Below are 20,062 nucleotides of genomic sequence, written 5' to 3'. Positions count from 1 at the left end.
ATTAAAGTAGCAAGATAATTCATAACAAACGAATTTATGTACACAGCTGCAAAGAAAAAAGGAATCCATACAGATTATCTTTGTTCTATCATTATTCAGAGGGATCGAATCACGCAAATATATACTGTCACTATGGGACCTGATAGTCCACCATGAGTATCGTGCCCACTTGTATATTGTGTGAGATCCCTAAATAGAAAATGGCAGGTATCACTGGATGTTTACTTTTATACAATGTGGTTTATCCTTTGCTATGTAACATCCAAGAAGAGTGCAGAGGGAAAATTATCTTAGCATTCAAATAAGCAAGTATTAAATATGTTGACAAATTGCTGGAAGAACACATCTCACTTGAAAATGTCTGTATTTAACTAACGGTTACATAAACCATATAAGGAAGTTTCAGTATCTTAAAAAACATTTGAGCAGCAACTGACTTTTGATTTCCAATTATCCAACAATCTTAGATTTCATATGACACAATAAACTGCACACAGAACATCCCAGTAAAAATTACAGTAGCAACTTATTGTCTCCTTGTCTTAACGTTAAAATAATTGAAATAATGAAAAATACAATAAAACCAGACAATGGATAAAATATACAAGAAATATGATGGCAAGAATTGTCCTACATGTTTATTTATATTTAAAGACAAGGAAAACACTTTACTGAACAGAGAAGAAAAGAAAGGTGTTGTGTTTTGCGTTTTTTTTCTTTCAAGAAACTAGAGGATGTTGCTGGAGGGCTTTAACACTCATTTTCCAACAATACATGCCTATTCAGGTTCTTTTGTCAAAATACATGCGATCTAAATATAAATAGCCCCTCATATGCCGTATTTTGTCAAGTGGCCTTGTACAGAAAGTTTGACTTGGAAACAAACAAGCCCTATAAATCTAAATCTAGCTGGCATCATTTTTATGCAAACTGGGAATTTTGTTTTTATTTGTGACTGAAACATCATGGAAAGAGTGATTATACTGCTTACATATGAGCTTTTCCCAACTTAATGTGTAATAATCCTAAATGCAATAGCATTACTATGCCTCTAAAGAGCAAAGGCTCTTGGAGCTCATTTGCCCACAATGATGCTTTCTTTATCTCTGCAGCTGATTGTTTACCTTAAGCAACATTTGTGAAAACTAAAAATGACCAAAACTGACAGAAATAATAGGCAAATTGAAATCATGTTGCTCTTCATAGATTTAATGCTCAGAATGTGTAATAGGTAGCCAGCCCTTCACCATTGACTTCAGACGTGATACCACATGGGATACATTTTAGATGTTACATTCAGCCCATTTATCTGCAAATTGGAATTATTCTTTCATCAATTTGCCACCAATATGGCTGGCATTAGAGTCCATGTCGCATTTGTGGCACTGCAATTCAGGAATGATAAAGGGAGTAATAACAATGACCAGGATCTTAAAAGTCTGGGCTGTGTGTTCACGTTCAAAGCTCAAGGAATTGGTGTTATTTATACATAACAAAGAATGAGAAGAGACATGACAATATTTTTGGTTTATCAAAATTATGGTTATAAATAAGATGGACACCAAGTCCTTTTGCCAAGAGGCAAACCAAAGAATAGTTTCAAATTACAATAAAGGTCAGTTAGATCAGGAAAAAAATTCTAACAGTAAGGATACTTGGACAGTACAAAAGATATTTTAGGGAGACGATAAACTCTTTTATCTTGGAGATTGTAAAGAAAAACATCTGTCAAAAATGGTACCTAACAAGTTCTGTTTTGGGCAAGGGTGTGGACTTAATGACCTCTTGAGGTCACCTTGCAGCTTTATTTTTTAAGGTTTCTCTGTTAGACAGCCAATTTAACCAAAAAAACGGAACAAATGTGTCATAGGGCAATGAGCTTTCTCTGTTGCTAATCCAGGCTAGATTTGAGTCAACAACATAGAAGTGAGTGTCACCATATCTTATCACAACCTGCTGAGCTGCTTCATCTTCTAGGCACGGTACTGTGCTATTAATGTAATAACCAAAAAAAATTAAAACCAGGGTATAACTTTATATACATATATACTACTAAAATAGCACTTACATTACATCCATTGTTTCTAACATTATTTGTATTTCAGACTGCCAAGACAGGCAGCAGCTCAGAAAATGAATTGTAAAACCTATTACTAGTAACTAATGGGTGTTGAGTTCTGTTCAGACTTCTTAATTAAAAATATCCAACCTCTGCAGGCCAAAGTGACTAGTATGCTTTATCAAGAGCAAACACTGCTTCCGTTCAACTACTAACCCCAGCTCAATACTGTCAGAGCACCACAAAGGGGAAGACCAAAGCACACCTTGAAGGATGTACAGAAGGAAGGGAAAAAAGTGCTTGAAATAAATCTTGTAATGTCCAGCTTTGTATTCCCTTTTCTCTATGTTTTAATGGTCCAAAAAGCTATAACAAGCTAACCTCTTAAAACTATTGTTCAGTTACTATCAATAGAGACTATAGCTATGATTTCAGCAAGCAGTCCAGCAATCAACCCTTCATTTCTGACCGGAATCGTGTATCTGATATTTGTTTGACTTTTGGGAAGGAAAAGGTTACAGCTCATGTCCATCAACACAGACCCGTTTAGCCATGGCTGCACAATTTAGAACTCGTGGAATCCAATTAATCACCCAAGTGCCTCGAGGCCAGTGGATGCTGCAAGAGACTAAATGTTGGACCCTTCATAGCAATGGAGCTTACTGCTGTCTGTGAATATAAAATGGGTTTACTTTCTTGGAAAATGATTTTTCTGGAAAAAGCTCAGTGGGCAGCCCAACTATGTTAACCCTGGGTTCTTTCATATACAGGGCAGTATGGATGCTACATAAGTCTATCTGGTCAACACCCATAGTGACATGCAGTTACACTACATCTTTTTCCTGCAAATCATTATTTTATGGTCCCAGTAAGAAATGGTCTGGATCTCATCAGATGTTGTTTAGGAGGAATAAGGACTTGTGTTCGAGCTGGAAAGTGGAAAACCTGGCACTGATTTTAAGAGATGAGGTTGATGGCTTTTCATCTAAAGCCTTTCTGAAGTGTGTATTTTTAATTATGCTACACACATAAACATTGTACAACCTGCCCTGCAGACTGATATGTCTACTTACACGTGGAAAGCAAATAGATAATTATTAGGAGGGCTGTTCATGATATAAAGATCTCTCTTCAGGAGATCTTAATTTCTTTTTAAATAGGCTACTTAGTGCATCAGTGAATGGCATTTGCTGTGCATTTAGACCCAGGGGACAAGTAAAAGATGACTGTGAAATTAGCTACTCCCTTTACTTTGCTGTGTTTTAAATCATGATTGTACTGCTGTGCACAGAACTCCCTTGAAGTTGGAGAGGCACCTAAGCTGAATGTTTCACAAACCTCGTGAACCTCAGCAATGTTCTACAAGCCCTCTACAAGCCCTCTACAAGCCCAAGAGATACTGCAAACCTTTACAATATGTTCATGGACAGGTAGCCCCTAAACTGTAGAAATACTTTGATCAAGATATTATGCTACAAGTATGTTTAAACTTTGAAAGAAAAGCAAATGCTTGCTTTCACGTTCAGCAAAGCAGATACTTAAATCTATCCCAAATCAAGAAAGTACTTTCTGTAGTATTCTCTTGCTATCCAATTGGATTTAGACTTCTTAAGTGGTTTGCTGAACTGGATCCATAAAAACAAGTGAGTTGTTTTAAAAGAAAGAATTACTATAAAGAATAATCTGAAAAAGTGGCTCCTGACCTCAATTTTCTTATGCTTAGCCTCCCACCAAAATCCCTAGTGTTTTTCTTGAGGTTCTTTTGGACAAGAGTATTTCCTTATTGCATTTGGGTATGTTTTCAAAGTTATGCAGGCTGCTCTCTATTCTCAGAGACTTCTGGCTAAAGCTGTGAAAAACTACTTGGAAAAGTACCTCAGAATATCAGGATTACTTGCCTGACTTGAAGGTCTCATTACTTACGTCACACTTCAATGCAGTTAAATGAATCCCTTCTTCTCAAATCACTGTCTTTTTATAATTTTATTCACACTTGCATTTGTAAAGAAGAAGGGCAGGAAAAGACCAGTGGTTCACTCAAATAAGTCATTGACTCAAGTAAGAGACAGGAAATGCCTTTCTGCTTTTGGGGAGGAAAGAAGTGTTCCTGCAGAAGCTGCCTTGGAGGCCCTCGCTCCGAATGCAAAAGCTACCACATGCTGAACGTGACAGCAGCGTAAAGTGATGCTACGAATGCATTTTGGAAGCTCCCAGCACTCTGTAGCCTGATTTTCATCTGTTCTTCCCTGCCTGGCTCTTCCTGTTGGCATCTCTGGCAACTGCTAATAGGAAATGCTAACTGTAATGCCATATGTAGCTTAGGCGACACGAATCTGAGTCATGGTCTCCAACAAATGGCTTTATTATATCTTCAGTCCGAGCTTCAATGCAGAGGACCTGCAGGAACCTACTGTCACTTTCACTGAAGTGGGGTGGAGGAAAGGGACTTATTTTTTAAACACCGAACTTGTTTAGGACATATCCCTTGAAGCCTCTCAGAAAACTCTTCCTCCATTTTCAGAGGCCATATTTGGCAAATTTTGGTTTACCTCTCATTCTCATGTGCATTCAGATTAAAAATAGGTCAGAACAATGAGCTATAAAATATGACATATCATTGATTCTTATTAATTTGTTTTCTAGATTCATATACTGCATACAGCCCAAGTTTAGAAAGCTTACATTTGTGAACGAAGGCTCCTGAAAGTCTTATAAGGAAACATACTGCTCTTGGACTTAGCTTTTCAGTAACCCCCTTCTATATCTCCATATTAATTTTCTATTAAGTGCAGTAAGCAGAGCTTTGCTGCCTTGACTGAAGATAATGGAGAACAGTGCACTCTTGTGGGGCAAAATTAAAACCAGCAAGGAACAAAAATTCTATCTTTGCAGAAGATAACCTAACTTCATACAAGCAGTTGAGTAGCTGCAGTAAGAGAGGATGGATGCTGTTTCTTTTCACTGGGAGATTCAGGAGATGCGCTGAGTACAGTAGTTTGGTTCTACGTTTTTTTCCAAATGAAAATCTTTTGCTGTGCACTAAGAGTCTGTCTCTCTCACTTCTCATGTTTTTAATTCAAATAGTAAATTTAGACAGAAGCAAAAAATCAATAATAAAAGAACTAGTAATTTTCAATAGATTAAAAATCAATAGTACTTCTCACAAATGCTTTGATTTGGCAGGAAAACTAACACTTCATGATCTTCTGACTCGATGAGACAATCTGCCACTTCACTTCAAGGAGCAAGCACACATCCTATCAGGAACTACATGCTGCATTGCAAGATGGACAACGCAGTGTGACGAGACTTTCTGTAATCTGGCCCCTCTGCTACAAAATCTGCTCATTTCGACAGTTTGTTTTCTGTAAACCCAACAATCTATGGCGTCTGTATGGCTCAGACAATCAGTTATTAGACAGACAACCCTTTCCTCCTAAATCGATAATTCAAATCCAAAGCAGTGACCAAAATCAATCCAATGACCAAAGGTCATTGCAGTCTGATGGATGCATGGTGACTGGTATGAAATGAGTTTGTGGTTTCACTCAAGGCATAATAGTCAACAGTCCTTTTAAGGGAAAAAAAGAAAACATCTTCACAGTTGATACCATTTTCTGTGCTGGCAGACTTTTAAAGAGAAACATAGAAGTGAGGCTGAACTCTCTTTTCACTCCCAACAGTTCAAATGTGGGCTGACGGGTGTCCTTTGAAAAACTGTCCTGCTATCTGCTTTCTTTGGGGAAAAAAAATAGAACTGTGTACCCTTATCTTTTCATATGCACCAAGGTCAGCTGTAAATATGACCTACTCATTTGAAGACTTTAGAACGTTTCCTTTCCAGATGCAAGTATAAACCCAAAGATGTAAACCAGTATATACAGCAAAAAGCTATCTTTAGTTCGATATATCTGATGGTCATTACCTGCTCCAACTACTTTATCAATGGATATATTAGAAGCATCTAGTTCCTTGGCAAATTCATGCACAGCTTGATTGGGATCCTCATAAGTATGCGGATCTACGTAAGTTCTCAGGCCTGGGAGTTTTACTGTGTAAAAACAAATTCAGAGAGAAAATGTTACTTAGACTTAATTAATCCTTCTAAAGAAAGCTCATGAGACAATAGAAATCAAATCAATAGAAGAAAAAGGTATACTGCTTCTTCAAATCAAACTGCTTTTGATGGGTCTTCAGGAATCTTAATATAGAGGGAAACCAGAGACACTAATGTAGTTATTGCACAGAAGTCTGAAAACCGATTTTAAATATATCTGCACTTGCCATATTTAACTGCTTTCAAGTATTAAAATACTACCCACCCCTCCCAGCTTGCTACATTTAGATGCTGGCTTATATTGTCCCTTTCAAGGTAACAACAAGGAGGCAAGGAACAAAATGGGTGATGCCACTGCCAACCTGAAAAATTTTTAGGAATATATTAAGGAGAGCACATTAACTCAAACTTTTTCTTTCTGAGTCCTCCAACAAGATGCGTAAGTAAAGAAAATTATACATGAACAAATGCACCTCTGCCTCAGTCCCTCTGCTAGTACATATGTGGATGGCAGCCAGTTGTTCTTCTTATTGAAGTTCGGTTCTAGTGCTCGCTTACCCTAACATCCATGTTATCGTTTTGTCCCCACCCCCAGTTTCCTGGCCAGGGATTGCTCTGTTTGCCTGGGGCAAGCGCTAGTTCAAACGACTGAATGATTTTAAGGGCAGTTTGAAGCTCTCCACAGCTCTTCCTCCAGCAGGACTGGGGGTGGCAGGAACATATTGTCATTCCCAGCCTTTCTCTCCAGCGATGCTGAAGGCAAAGCATAGCCTCATACCCCCTCCCTGGCTCAAGGCCCTGCTTGCACTTGTACCTGCTACCTTGTGTGCCTGCCTCTGTATTCATTTTAGAACACAAAGATACTTTGTTAACAAAAAGTGAAATAACTGTTACATCCAGCTTGAAGTTTTCTGCTTCTGACACAAAACCTGCATTCCTGGACACGTATTCTAGCTTTTCCTAACTGTAACAGTTGGTCCTGTAAAAGATATTAACTCCTCCTACAAACACTGCCATAACCCACTCAGGAATATCCTTTCCAGCTTGGCATTATTATACTGCATCAATTTAGAATCATAGCATCATAGGATGGTTTGGGTTGAAGGGACCTTTAAAGGTCATCTAGTCCAACTCCCCTGCCGTGGGCAGGGTCATCTTCCACTAGATCAGGTTGCTCAGAGCCCCGTCCAGCCTGACCTTGAATGTTTCCAGGGATGGGGCATCCACCACCTCTCTGGGCAACCTGTTCCAGTATTTCACCACCCTCATTGTAAAAAATTTCTTCCTTATATCTGGTCTAAATCTACCCTCTTTCAGTTTAAAACCATTCCCCCTTGTCCTGTCACAACAGGCCCTGCTAAAAAGTTTGCGCCACCTTTCTTATAAGGCTCCTTCAAGTACTGAATTTGTTGACGGCTAGAATAGTTAAAACTTTTTTGCTGGGGTTACACAGACGGGAAAAAATACCTTTTGGGCCATTAGTTAGAGCACACCATTGTTTCGTCAAACAATCCCAAGTGTATGTAAAAAAAAAAAAAATCAATTTTATGGAGATTTATTGGCCTCAGAATTGAGAAAGAAATGATAAAACTGAGTTCCCAAGCTAATTGCCTCGAAAACAATGCAAACTAAGAGCCACGCTCTTAACACAAGGGCTGCGTGTGCGTGGCATTAAATGCCGACTGTGTTTCCTTCAAGAGCCTGATGATTACAGAATTACTTGCAAGTAAAACAAAAAGTAATTGGCTGTATATTGCTGTTGGTTAAAAATCTTGTAAATGCTCCTTTCCGTCCATGCTGAATGTACATTACAGGCTCCCTCATACCCCCAATAAAAATAACAACAATTAAAAGCTTCTGCACTATGGGGTTTTTGGCTGCAGATTTTTAATGCTGACCCCAGAGGTTCCCAAGATCAGGTGATGGTGACTGCAAGGAGAATAATCCCTTCACACCAATAATTAAGGGCAGCCTGTATAGTAACTGGGTTCTGTCATGAAAAACAGATAATAAACACATGCACATGTGTTAAGCTGTACTACTTTACAGCTCATTCTGTGCAAACATAATAATTTACATTTTCATTTTAACAGCATGAATTGCCCTAAAGGTAGCAAAAAAATAAAAAGGGCCTAGCCAAAGAAGGCAAAGGGAGAGGATCTGAGGAGGTGAAACATTTTTGCTCCTTTGAAGTAATATTATAGGATTTGTAATAAGGCTGCAGGGAATAGTTCATGGCTGGAGCCTTTTTTAAAGTAATTCAGAATAAACTGACTGAAATAAACCAGCTGCTGTATTTAAGATGCTGAAAGTTTACGACAGCCATGGAAGTTACTTTATCCTTTTTTAGTTCATAGGAGCAATTTTCTTATTCTTTGAGAAAGACTGTAATTTAGTAGAATAAAGTTTCAACAGCCACACACATACATACATACATACAAATCCTAACAGATAAATATCTGCAAAATCAATAAATCATTTTCAAGGATTTCTAACAGAAATACCAGGTCCATGATCGGCTCTGTTCTTACTACACAGTGAATCAGCATGGCACTACTCAGAAAACAGTACATAAATATCTAAAGCCAAATTAAAAGCAATTTAATCTACAGGAATTTAACAGCACTGACATGTTTAAGAATAGTGATTGCAACTTTCCATTGTGTGGGAGTAAGGAGAGCAAATTCTGACCTGTTATTTGTCTGTGACACTTATTTTACTGGCTGCTTTTATTTTATAACCTCATTAAGTTTGGATGATGAAGCATTAATTCTATGGGCCACATGTAACCGCACAGATTTTTTTGAGACCAGTTGGTTAGCGGTTGTTGGGCTGCACGAAGCAACCCCACTGTTACAGCTTGTGTATCCCCTGACAGTGCAGGGGAAGGAGCACACGTGCTGTGGATATGCATGCTCACGGCTCTCTGGAGATAAGGAGGGGCTCCAAACTTAAAATAATAATAATACGAACAGTCAGAGAACAGTTACTCCATTGTCACGGGGATTAGGAAGTAGTTCTAATTTCCAACTACTGCAGGTAAATCTCTCATTAAAATGTTAATTCGATTATATTTGGTGGGGAGGCATCTGATTATGGTACCAACAGTTCTTTTCTTGCAGTTGGTACAGCGCCACTGTTGTGTGCAAAAAACCCACGTACATTAACCTTACAACATGCTAAGCAATAGAACTACACGGTTCAGCATGGTTTATGTGGTGTAGCAGGATATTTATCTGGAACTGAAACAGTTTTAAAGACAAACTACTGCTTCTTATTAAAAACATGCTCCTTAGAGACGAAGAATTCTGTCTGAAATTCCTGAAAAACAGGAATTTCCAGTCTTGGTGTTTATGAAGGATGTTATCTTTGCCCTGTAAGGATGAAAAAAGTCCAAAATGCAGTGACAAAAAACCAAGAATCCCCCCCCTACTCCTGATCAGGAATGTTAAACTATCACCTTCCTCTCCCCTCCAGAACTAATTTATTTCTATTTTAAAGAGGGTATATGGATTGAGCTTTGACTGTGATCTAGTCTTCACGATCCACAGCTCCTCTGCTGTGGAGAAGTGCTGCTGGGTTATGCACACTGCAGAGAGGATCCAGGATCAGAGAGGAGCTGAAATACTGCAGGATGACATTCCCCTCCAGCCACGGCCATAGCAAGCTACTTCTTCCTGGTAGCCAGGACACGTGCCTGGGCTCAGAAAATCAACGCTTCTTTCCCTGAGCGTCTCCTGGATGGGATCTTGCTCCATGCTGTTCCTCTCAAGGGCACAGCCAAACGACCCAGAGTAGCCATGAATAAAGCCCCATTTAGCCTTATTAAAAACAGGTACGCAAACATCAGAAATAGATAGGCTTTTGAACATGTTTCAAAAGTAGCCCAGAGTCCTCAGGATGAGCAAAATCTCACATCCTTAACTATATACAATTTTTGTGATACAAAGGCGACATAAGTCAATAGAAAGGCTCTCTTCTTAGTCATGGATGAGACCCAAAGAAAGCACAGACATATTCATTCTTGCAAGTGGGAAATCAGGACTTGAACAAAACATGTTTGTAAAAATGGATTAAAAAATCCCATTAATTTGCGAGACACTTGTTTAGTAGTTTTCTTAATTTAAGAAACTACTCCAAATCACTTTTCAGCCTATGCTTAGAATAATTCCAAACTTAATTATTAGTGGACCAACTTCATCAAGCAAGCAATTTGCACAGTCCTTTCAGTAGTCATCAAGATAGGTTTAATTGATTTTATGTTTTGCTTTGGGAAAAAAATGTCATTTCTTAGACTTTACACAGCTGATAATGAGGAGGTTGAAGTTACACTCTGCTTTTCAGTAAGGCACAACAGAATCAATATCGTACTGCTAACCACATGCATTGTTTGAACATAGACAATGATGTTTTCCTCATTACTAACCTGAACACAGATGAAAAAATTTGAAACAAAGAATAATTGTTTGGGGAAAATCTCCTTACCCACAAGAGAAGAGAGAATTCTCTTCCCAATTTCACCTTGGTTTAAGTGAGGAATAACTTTTTTTTTTTAAATTGAAAAATACCAGTTATCTAGAGGATGAATTCAACAGATCTGGAAGCATTAAAAGGCTTCAGTAACTTACAATGGCCATTCCCAAAATGTAGTCTTTTCTCATCAGTGCCATGTTTAGACTTCTTGTATCCACAGAATCTACAAGCAACAGAGAAAAAAAAATTAATATAGAGAATTTTATATGTTAACTGCAGGTGGAAACAGAATAAAATGTTTTCCCTCCACAATTAAATGCCTGTTTGAAAGTTTAATGATATTTACATTCTCTGTGCCCTATAGAGGCATGTTATGTTCTCAGGGAATTTGAGGAAATTGGCTAATGAGAGGATTTGTTGGTTTTTGACCCCTACAGTTTAATTTTACAATTGCCTAAGAATGTGTTTATAGCATTTTTTAACAACTGCTGCATGATTGGGGCTGCTAATGTTAGCGGGCTCATTACCGAGCATGAAGCAGTATTTGGAGCTCCTGGGCAGCAGACAAAGGAGAAGGTGCAAACCAGCCACGCTACTGCCTGACGACACCCAATTTGCCATGCCCGTCAAGGCCTCTCGAGGAAATGGAAGCGGGAGTAAACGTACAAACCAGACGATAAACTAACCTCCCAATCAAGACGTACACCACAACTGTGAGGAGAATAATGGCTACTGCCGCTGAAATGGCAATCATTACGACCTGGCTATTCTCACTGGAAATGGAGAATGCTGGAAAGTTAACACAAAAATATATAAATAACCCCCCCCATACATAACATTGATTACATGACAATTGACACTCATATAGGGAACAGACAGATTAAGTCATCGCTATACAGCATTTGGTCTCCTGCCAAATATTTAATCTATTATGTAATTTTTCATCAGACAAATAAATACAAGGGAAGAAAACAAAAGAAACAAGGCCATCTTTGACAATTTACCACAGTTGTTTCTGCTACTGTTGATTTTTACTCTTGCTGATTGTAGTAACTGCTGTTACTTACATATAAACTTATACGTAAATACAAACAAACATACATACCATGACATACATATATTTTGTCATGGTCAGTAAGCAATGTTTCCTTGGCAAGACATCCCAGCCAGTCAATAATCATCACCCTTACTCTCACTTCTGTGTGATGGAAAGTGCCTTAATGAATTAAGATTCCCAGTTAAGCTTGAGAGTATCCCCATGAAGGTTGTGAAAAGCCAGGGCACACAAAAGCAGATAGAAGGACTATCCATGGTTAATCAATGCCTATAAGAAAAAGAAGGGCTATTTTCTGTCTTACGTTGGATGCTTCCCTGTGGTCCCTAAGCATGGAGCTTTGGTGCACTAGACAGCTATACAATGACAGGACACCTTTAGATCTTAGCTGTTATGAACAATCTTCAGCAGACACCTCTCGAAGCTCGCTGAGCATAGCAGAATTAGGCTCCTCAGTGCTATGCTTCAAGTTAGCTGTCCAAACTGAGCTGAAAGCTAGCACTCCTGGTCCCCACAAATTAGACCGTCTGCGTACGTGATTGCTTGGAGTCACACCATTCCCCTTGGGAAGAAGCCTCTGCCTATCACAGACCTACAACCGCACTCATGTAGTTATGATAACTTGGCAATAGGAACAAAGTTATGTGTTTTGTTGTCTACCTGTGTAACTCGTACGCTCGTTATTGAGATCTGCACTGTCTCCTGTCACCTTCCACATTTTCGGACAGCTACTTTTTTCTTTATTTTTTTTAATATTACTTTGCAGAGAAAACTCATTAACCTCTAAAATATGAAATTTGTTATCACTGCAACTGATTTTTTCTCCTTGCTGTACTTGTTTGTCCTATCTCGAGTTCCAGTTTCATCCAGTAAGCCAAAGCTGCATATCACCATAACAGCGATTTGTAAGTATTTTTTAAAACAAGAAGCTTGTTTGCTTTTCAGAATAAGAGATGAGATGGGGAGGAAGAAGTGGGGATGAAATACATAACATATCTCAAAGATACATGGATGCCAAGTGAAAGACCATTTGGTTTGATGCTACTCTTCTTGGTTAAAAATTCGTTGCTTTTAGCAGAGCGCTTCTTACACCATGGATTCTCAAGCCTTATCGTGAGTACATGAATAAGTCTTATGAACTTGTATCAGAATTATAGTCCTTAGTTGTGTTATAACTCTGAACAGCAGATATGAGTCTTCTGTGAAAGCCCGACCTCTAAAAGCAAACAGTTTTTGATTATGCATCATCAGTCTACATCGGTAACTGGGTACCTAAGCAAAGGCTGACTTTTTGATGCATTAAGCCACTTTCAGGTTCTAGTAAAGAGAAGGTCTGATTTACTGTACAGTACCAAGTGATGAGAAAGTAACATTTAAGACTATGAGCTCTAGTAAGAGTCTTTCTGATATAACAGCAGAACTCGTAAAGGATACCTATAAGGTCATCAGTTAAATAATGTTATTATCTAGGCATTAGAGAAAAGAAAAAGGAGTGCCAGAGCAGTAAATAACTTCCCCAAGGCCACCCAGAAATGTAGTGACAGAGCGGAGAAGGGACCCAAACAGCCCAACTCCCTGACCAGCTACTCAGCTGAATGACCATCCTTCCCGGCCCGTGCCTATTAGGTCCATCTCAAGGCCATGACAGCTACGCAGGAGACAGCAGCAATGCTCCGCAGTGGCGTGGAGAATTACACACCGACCCACAGGAGTAATGGACCAATATAACATTAATTCTCTAGGAGCAGGGGTTTATAGTCCATAGGGTTCAGGCCACAAACTTGGAACAGCACGAGGCTGTGAATCTGTTTTTCTATCAAACTTCCTCCCTTGGCAGGAGCCGTGGTCTAGCAAGGTATCGATTCTGGCACGAGGCAGAGGTCAGGTAGGGAATGGAAGAAAATACCACCTGTGATAGTCATGGTATACTCTTTATAGCACGTTTCAAGTTTAATGATAAAGTTATATAGTAACGCTACCCAGAAAGACACATCATAAATAGTTATGAGTCGCATTTATTAAACTAGAAAAGGAGTGAAAGCAGCCATTCAAATCAGTCAGAAACTGGGCAGGATGTCAGTATAAACCATTTGAACAAATACATACAATCTGGACTGGTTTCAAATTCAAACTTGCGGCTGTTTGTCCCATATCCAGCTGCAGTTCGGGCTCGAATTTGGAAGACGTAGGTGGTGTCAGGTTTGAGGCCACTGATGGTAACATTGGTGCCCCTGGCTCTCAGAATAGTATAGCTTGTCTCTTGTTCCTGCTTTTGGGAAGAGAAATTATCAGATTAAAACCACACCCTAAAAAACAGAAACAAGAGGTGGTTGGTACAAAATTACTACAAATCACCTGAAGAGCACCGGCATATTTTTTGAATATTTATAGCCTGACAAATGCTTGTACAGCCATTCATTTTCAATCAGCTAAAATCTTTTGATTAGCAGGAAATCTACATCATTAGAGCTTCTATGGCCTTGTGCTGTAAATCAAATACTAGACATGCTGGGTATATGACATTTCATTAAATGGCTTTGCATCATTTTGTCCATGGTCTGTAATACAACAAGAAAATGAAGATTAAAATGTTATTTAAAAAAATCATAAACCAGATTGCCTATTGCACTGAACTTGTAGCAGGCCAAATTAGACATTTTAGGACCCTGCAGAGCTATTGCAGGATACAGTTTTTACTGCCTCGCATTTTACAAGACAGTGTTTACCTTTATAACAGTCAGAAGAGAAACTCACTCAGGCTCCTCGCCTCAGCTCTGCGAACAGGCAAATATAACTTGTTTTCTATTATGCTATAAAAGCTATGAGATTGATGTGTCCACCCTCATTTGGGCAAAACCCCACCGACCTTGCTCCTGAATGAGTCTTGGGCTTTAGTAGCCAGAAAGGAAACGTGTGTTTGCTCCTTACTGCTCTTTGCCAAAGGGCAAGGTGTGTGTCCAGTACGATGACATGCTCACAACCACACTCTGCTTACTAGTCACGTATTTCTGACATAATGACTTTTTATGTAAAATAAGAAATGGACCATTTTGTAATTTAGTAAGTTTGGATACACTTCACACTGTGTAAAAAGCTAATTCTGATAAAAGTATGTCTCAGTCCCACTGTAAGCACAGTCTAAAAATTTAAGCATGCATTTGGAGCCTGAGGTATTGCTTATTTTACTTAAGCCATCCTGTACCAAAAGAGCATTTTTGGCTTCCTAAAAATGGCAGCTGGAACTGCCTCAGAAAAAATTTTGGATAGCAGCCACACATGTGGGGAACTGTGAGAATCTGGGTTGTTTAGGTTCCCAACCATGAACTTTTTTATTCTGGAGATGGTGAGGATTTCATATGCTGCCCTTTTACTCTGAACACCCTGAAATACCTAAAACCATTGAGTTTTGCATGGTTGAAAGTAGAAACTGAGTTAAGTTCATGTCGGATGCAAACAATCATCTCACCTAATTCCCACTATGTTTTATGGCATTGCATTAGCTTGCAAGGTACTGACATTTTAACTTTGACAACACTAGAGTGCCGATGCACAAATACAGAGGTTGGAAAATACTCCATGCACTCATTGTCAAAGCCAGCTCACCTTCACGTGAAAAGTTCAAGTGACTAGAGTTGTTTTAGTATGTTTGCTCTGCAGTGCTGTCTAGAGTAAGAAGGTTAGGTTTATTCTAAGTTAGTAGGTGGACATCAGAAACTGTTCACTTTGGTGCTACAGAAGCCTAACTACCCTGTTCTTGGCAGTCTTTGATATAGAGAGAAACAGAAGCATTTTCACTGTAGTTAGGGAAATTGCCAGAATCTCCACGTAATATTCAACATCATGCACATGAGTAATCACGGGGGGGGGGGGAAGAAAAAGCAGCTAAGCCAGTGCCTATAAGTTACCATCCAGAATCAAAACCTCAGATAGGATGAGCTGGACCTAGTCTTCAAAGAATGACTATAAAAACGTTTACCATGGCCCACTTTCTTTGCACACTAAAAATAAAAAGGAAACCAGCATTGGACCTCCTCATAGCTCCCCAATACATCTCTGAAAAAGTTTTCTGTTATAAATTCAGGGGAGAAAATGTACAGGAAGATATCCCAAGCAGCTAACAGGTTTGTGTAAAATTATTTATTTTTGAACTAACAAAGGCCCAGTATTATAATTCGCAGGCTTTCCTTATCTCACCATTCAGTTGAATGTAGGCAACTATTTTAATTTCAAAGACATAATAATCTTGTCTTTAAAGCATAAAATCTTTTGTGTATGCTATGACTGGACATTCATTTTGATCTCACTTCAGGCTGCTTTTATGAAATGCAAACATTTCCTTCTTGTGCAGATACATATGTGCAAGGGAAAATACAGTCATGGTCCTGTCTGTTAATAATCCGCAATGGAACTTGGAAAATAAACTTTTAAAACAATGGTATGGAGGATATCATGGTATCTTAGTTTATGGTAAGCTTTTTACACACATATTTTGTAAGTCATTTTTTATGTTACTAGTAATCAAATCAGGGAAACACCACATAAAAGCCCAAGTTTATCTTCCTTGGGGATGAAGTACAACTTCAGAGATACACTACTATAGCTGCCATAAGCAGAAGGAATATACAAAAAGGAGAGTCAGTCTTTGCCAAGCAGAACTTTAATCAAATACTCTCATGATAAATTTGAACTTGGATGCACAAAGCATATTCTTCCTGAATATTTCTGCATAGTTTACCAGACACAATCTTTACTGGGAAGCAAATCCCACTACTGTTAGTGTCTCATTTGCAAACGACATTTTATAATTTTAAGCTATGTTTTACAAAAGACATATTTTGGATACACTTAACATTTATAGTGGCAGTACTAGTGAGAGTGAACGGTATGTCCTTTTTCAGATAAGCACAGTAAGTGTTTATATTACATGAGGAAGAACATTTTCTCCATCAGCTGCACGTACACTTGAGAGGCCAAAACCAGACTACACATCTTTGGGAGGAACTCACAGTGTCGATACCGCTTCCCCTTATTGCCAGGCGTGAACTGTTCGTCGATACGACAGTTCCTACAAAGCTCATGAAGTATACGTGGCCCACCTACCCTCAAAGCCAGAATAATAAGAGTTTAAAAGCAAGTGCATTTGCTTGCATATAATTTACTTTTTCAGCCTCAGAAAGAGCACAAACTAGATACCATTATTTATTTGTTGGCTTTAACCAGTCTACTGAGCACACAATTTCAAAGATGGCAATGGCAAATCTATTTTAGTAATGTGAGACTACAATTAAATTTCACTTATTGTTTGCAGCAGACTTCACCTTAATAAAGTGTGTGAGATTTAGTTATCATAATTGTAAGCCGCATACTTCAATGAAGCAATTAATAGTTTATGTGTGGTATTTAGGAGATGGGTTTTTTTTGCATGACAAGATACTCCTTCCAGAGAACATAATTACGTGAGCAAGGACAAGGAGGAAACAAAGTATCTGCTTGTGTAAGAAAAAAACCTGACTTTTGTTATACGTGCACTTTGACGGCTGATACAGCACAGCATTACATGGACGGACTAAACTGGGGTGTCATTTGGTACCATTAACTTAACATAAAATGTTACACCCTACCATAAAAAATAAATGCCTAGAAGTTCCATACAGTATTCCTCTGAAAGAGGATTTTATTTCTTTTAAATATTTTGAATAAATAGTGACTGGGGCCTCAGAACCAGGCCCTACAGATTTTTACAGAAAATACAATTCTATTCCAAACAGTGAGTCTGAAAAACTGTCACTCTCAGTTCGTAATGTTATGGATTAAAACCCCATAGGTTCATTCCAAAAAGTTAAAACAATTTCCCAAAACTGTAGCTCCTAATTTCTCTAGAAACATCACATAAAGCTCTATTCTCTCTTGGTTATGCAAGTGAAATCACTGGTGAAAAAAACCTGAACAGGTTAGTTAATTACCCTTGCAGAAAATAAATATTTTCCACATACTTTATGCCAATAATGCATTAGAAAAACTACACAATATCATAATTTAAACACAGGACATTCTATTTTTATTCCAAATCTATTTTAACATCCTGAATATCAGTAACATGCAGTTGCCCATAAATATCACGTATTCTTTGAAATTTAAGAACAACCTAACAAAGTAAAAAACCCACATTTGCATGGACAAGGTGTATGACAGAATTGGGCTGACCTGTATTACTCTATTAATGCTGTATTTTATTAATTTCTAAGAGGTTACAAAAGGTATGGCAATTAAAAACAAGCAGGAAGGAAAAGAACGGCTCAACATAAATCATCTACCAGCAACCAGGTATGACCTGTCAGGAGAAATACCCAGATTGCTAACAGTGAAGGGTTTATTTCCCAGCAGTTGCCACTTAACAGCAGTGGGTTTTTTGATGAGCACAACCAAGATGATTTCTGAAGCAGAAAATCAAACGGACTGGACCAGTGTAAAGAGAAAGCTCTCTTTTCAAAAGAGGAGGGAAGGGGGGCTGCTTAGAGATCTCAGACTGAAAAGCAGCATCTTCCAAAGGTGTTTGGAGAAGAAATGAAGAGTAACAGTCCAGCATGGGCTGCTCTGACCTCAGGTGAGTTTAACATGTACAGAGTAGTAGTTTCCAACCTTTTTCAATTTGCAGACCTAAAAAGGGCAATGGATTAAAGCCTCCTGACAATAGATTTGCTTTGCTTAGTTACCTTTCACAAACCCTGAGGAACAGGCTTCTGACTCCCCAAGGGGCTGCAGACCACACATTAAAAACACTGGTGTCAGAAGGTTGTTTTTTAAAAACCCTTTGCTCTAAATGGTCTGGCTCCTATTGTCAAGCAGTTGGCTCTTTGGTTTAAGCAAGCTGTCTGGTGCATATGAGCTCTTGATCACAAACTTCAAAGGAAAGAAACACATGTGCAAGATCAGCCTCATAAGACGGGTTGTCTTATGAAGCTGTCTTACGACAACCAGTTGCTCCGTAAGACTGGTTATACTTGCTGGGAATAGCAGCCGCATGCCTAGTCTGTGCATGCAGCAGTACCGGAAGGTGACAATTTTCTTGAATAAAGCAAGCCAATTTCAGTGTAGAACGATGATCAAAACACCACAAAAACCAAATACACAAATAAAACTTCTCGGTTGTTCAATTAAAGTAACTAAATGCACACAAGGGGAAAAATTCTCTCCCTTTGGAGCAACTAAAGCCAGAGGGATCACCCTAATGCCACGATGTGCAACACACCCGTGCGTTACCTCCCGCACCCCGCGCTGCTCGCAAGGGCTTCCACCTGGGGAGGCTGGAGGTGGAGCTGAGTCGGGGCTGCCGCAGCTCTTGGAAAACAAAGGTACGGCCAAAGGCAGCAAGAGCAGCCAGGTAGGTCTCAAATGAAGGACAAGTTAATCATGCAGATAAATAACCTGGCCTGTCCAAAACAGGCTGAAGTTCTGGCATCTTTCAGGCATAGGCTCTTTGTGAGGTAAATAGCTCTTCCAAGCCTTACTAAAAGGCAGTATCTATTTTCTTTTCTTTAAAAAACCTGGAAACAAGAGAGCCTAAGTAATTCCTGCGTCCCTTCAGTGCTGAGGATGTACAAATAATAAGGATGTACAAATCTGATGCATGAGCCTGTTCTCTTTTACTTCTCAAGCCCAGGATCCTGACTTGATCCTGTCCCCATTGAAATAAGAGGGGGAAAAAAAAAGTAAAAGTCTACAGGCAACTGCTCTATAAGGTGAGACTGAACTGAAATGTTTAGGAAGCTTTCTTTTTCCCCTTTTATTAGTAGTACTACGTATGTTCAGATTTTTATCAAGGTCTTTGAAGGTTCTAATGCTCACCAAAAAAACTCCACCCAAAATCAGATGACATACTAATTTGGCAGAATTCTTTTCAGAATACGGCCTTCCAAATCCCATTCTTTGGCTGTAGATCAGGTGTGGACTATCAATACCACATTGTCCCACTGGTAAGCTCCAGGAGAAAACTTTCTAAAGATTAACTGAATACCCATGGAGTCTTTTTAACAGCAGTTTCTGAGTGGATATTGGCACCACATCTTCCCTGGTACATATGAAATATGAACCTGATTTCTAGATATGAACAGCATTAGTAAATGCTAAATTAAATAATTATTTCTGACATTTTTTCAAAGTTTGTCAACTTCAGTAACAATATGTTCTATCAAAAGGTCTCTCTGACCAATCTAAAAATGGCTAATACCACTCTTCACAATCTTCACAACAATTTATGGTCTTTTCAATTCTACCAGTAAGATTTACTAAAAAAACCCATTCTGTTATGTAGATTTTTTTTTTCCTAAATACAGATCTATATATGATGTAGAAATCAACAGCTGTAAATACAAGAAAACGTTAATATAAAGCAGAACCTGTTTAACGGCAGATTTTCTTT

General features: G+C 38.7%; 1 protein-coding gene across 1 annotated transcript in view; it reads right to left on the bottom strand.

The window, feature by feature from the left end:
• Positions 1–20,062, bottom strand: part of EPHA3 (EPH receptor A3) — a 230,743-nt gene that overhangs the window by 35,721 nt on the left and 174,960 nt on the right. The window contains exons 7-10 of the mRNA XM_075169368.1: positions 13,750–13,912; positions 11,276–11,378; positions 10,745–10,812; positions 5,985–6,110 (exon numbers count right to left, since the gene is read on the bottom strand). Coding sequence (XP_075025469.1) covers positions 5,985–6,110; positions 10,745–10,812; positions 11,276–11,378; positions 13,750–13,912 — 460 coding nt within the window. The remainder of the gene's footprint in view (positions 1–5,984; positions 6,111–10,744; positions 10,813–11,275; positions 11,379–13,749; positions 13,913–20,062) is intronic.

The sequence above is a fragment of the Calonectris borealis genome, chromosome 1, assembly GCF_964195595.1.
Source record: "Calonectris borealis chromosome 1, bCalBor7.hap1.2, whole genome shotgun sequence".
Lineage (NCBI taxonomy): Eukaryota > Metazoa > Chordata > Aves > Procellariiformes > Procellariidae > Calonectris > Calonectris borealis.
This window is presented reverse-complemented; position numbering and strand designations above follow the sequence as displayed.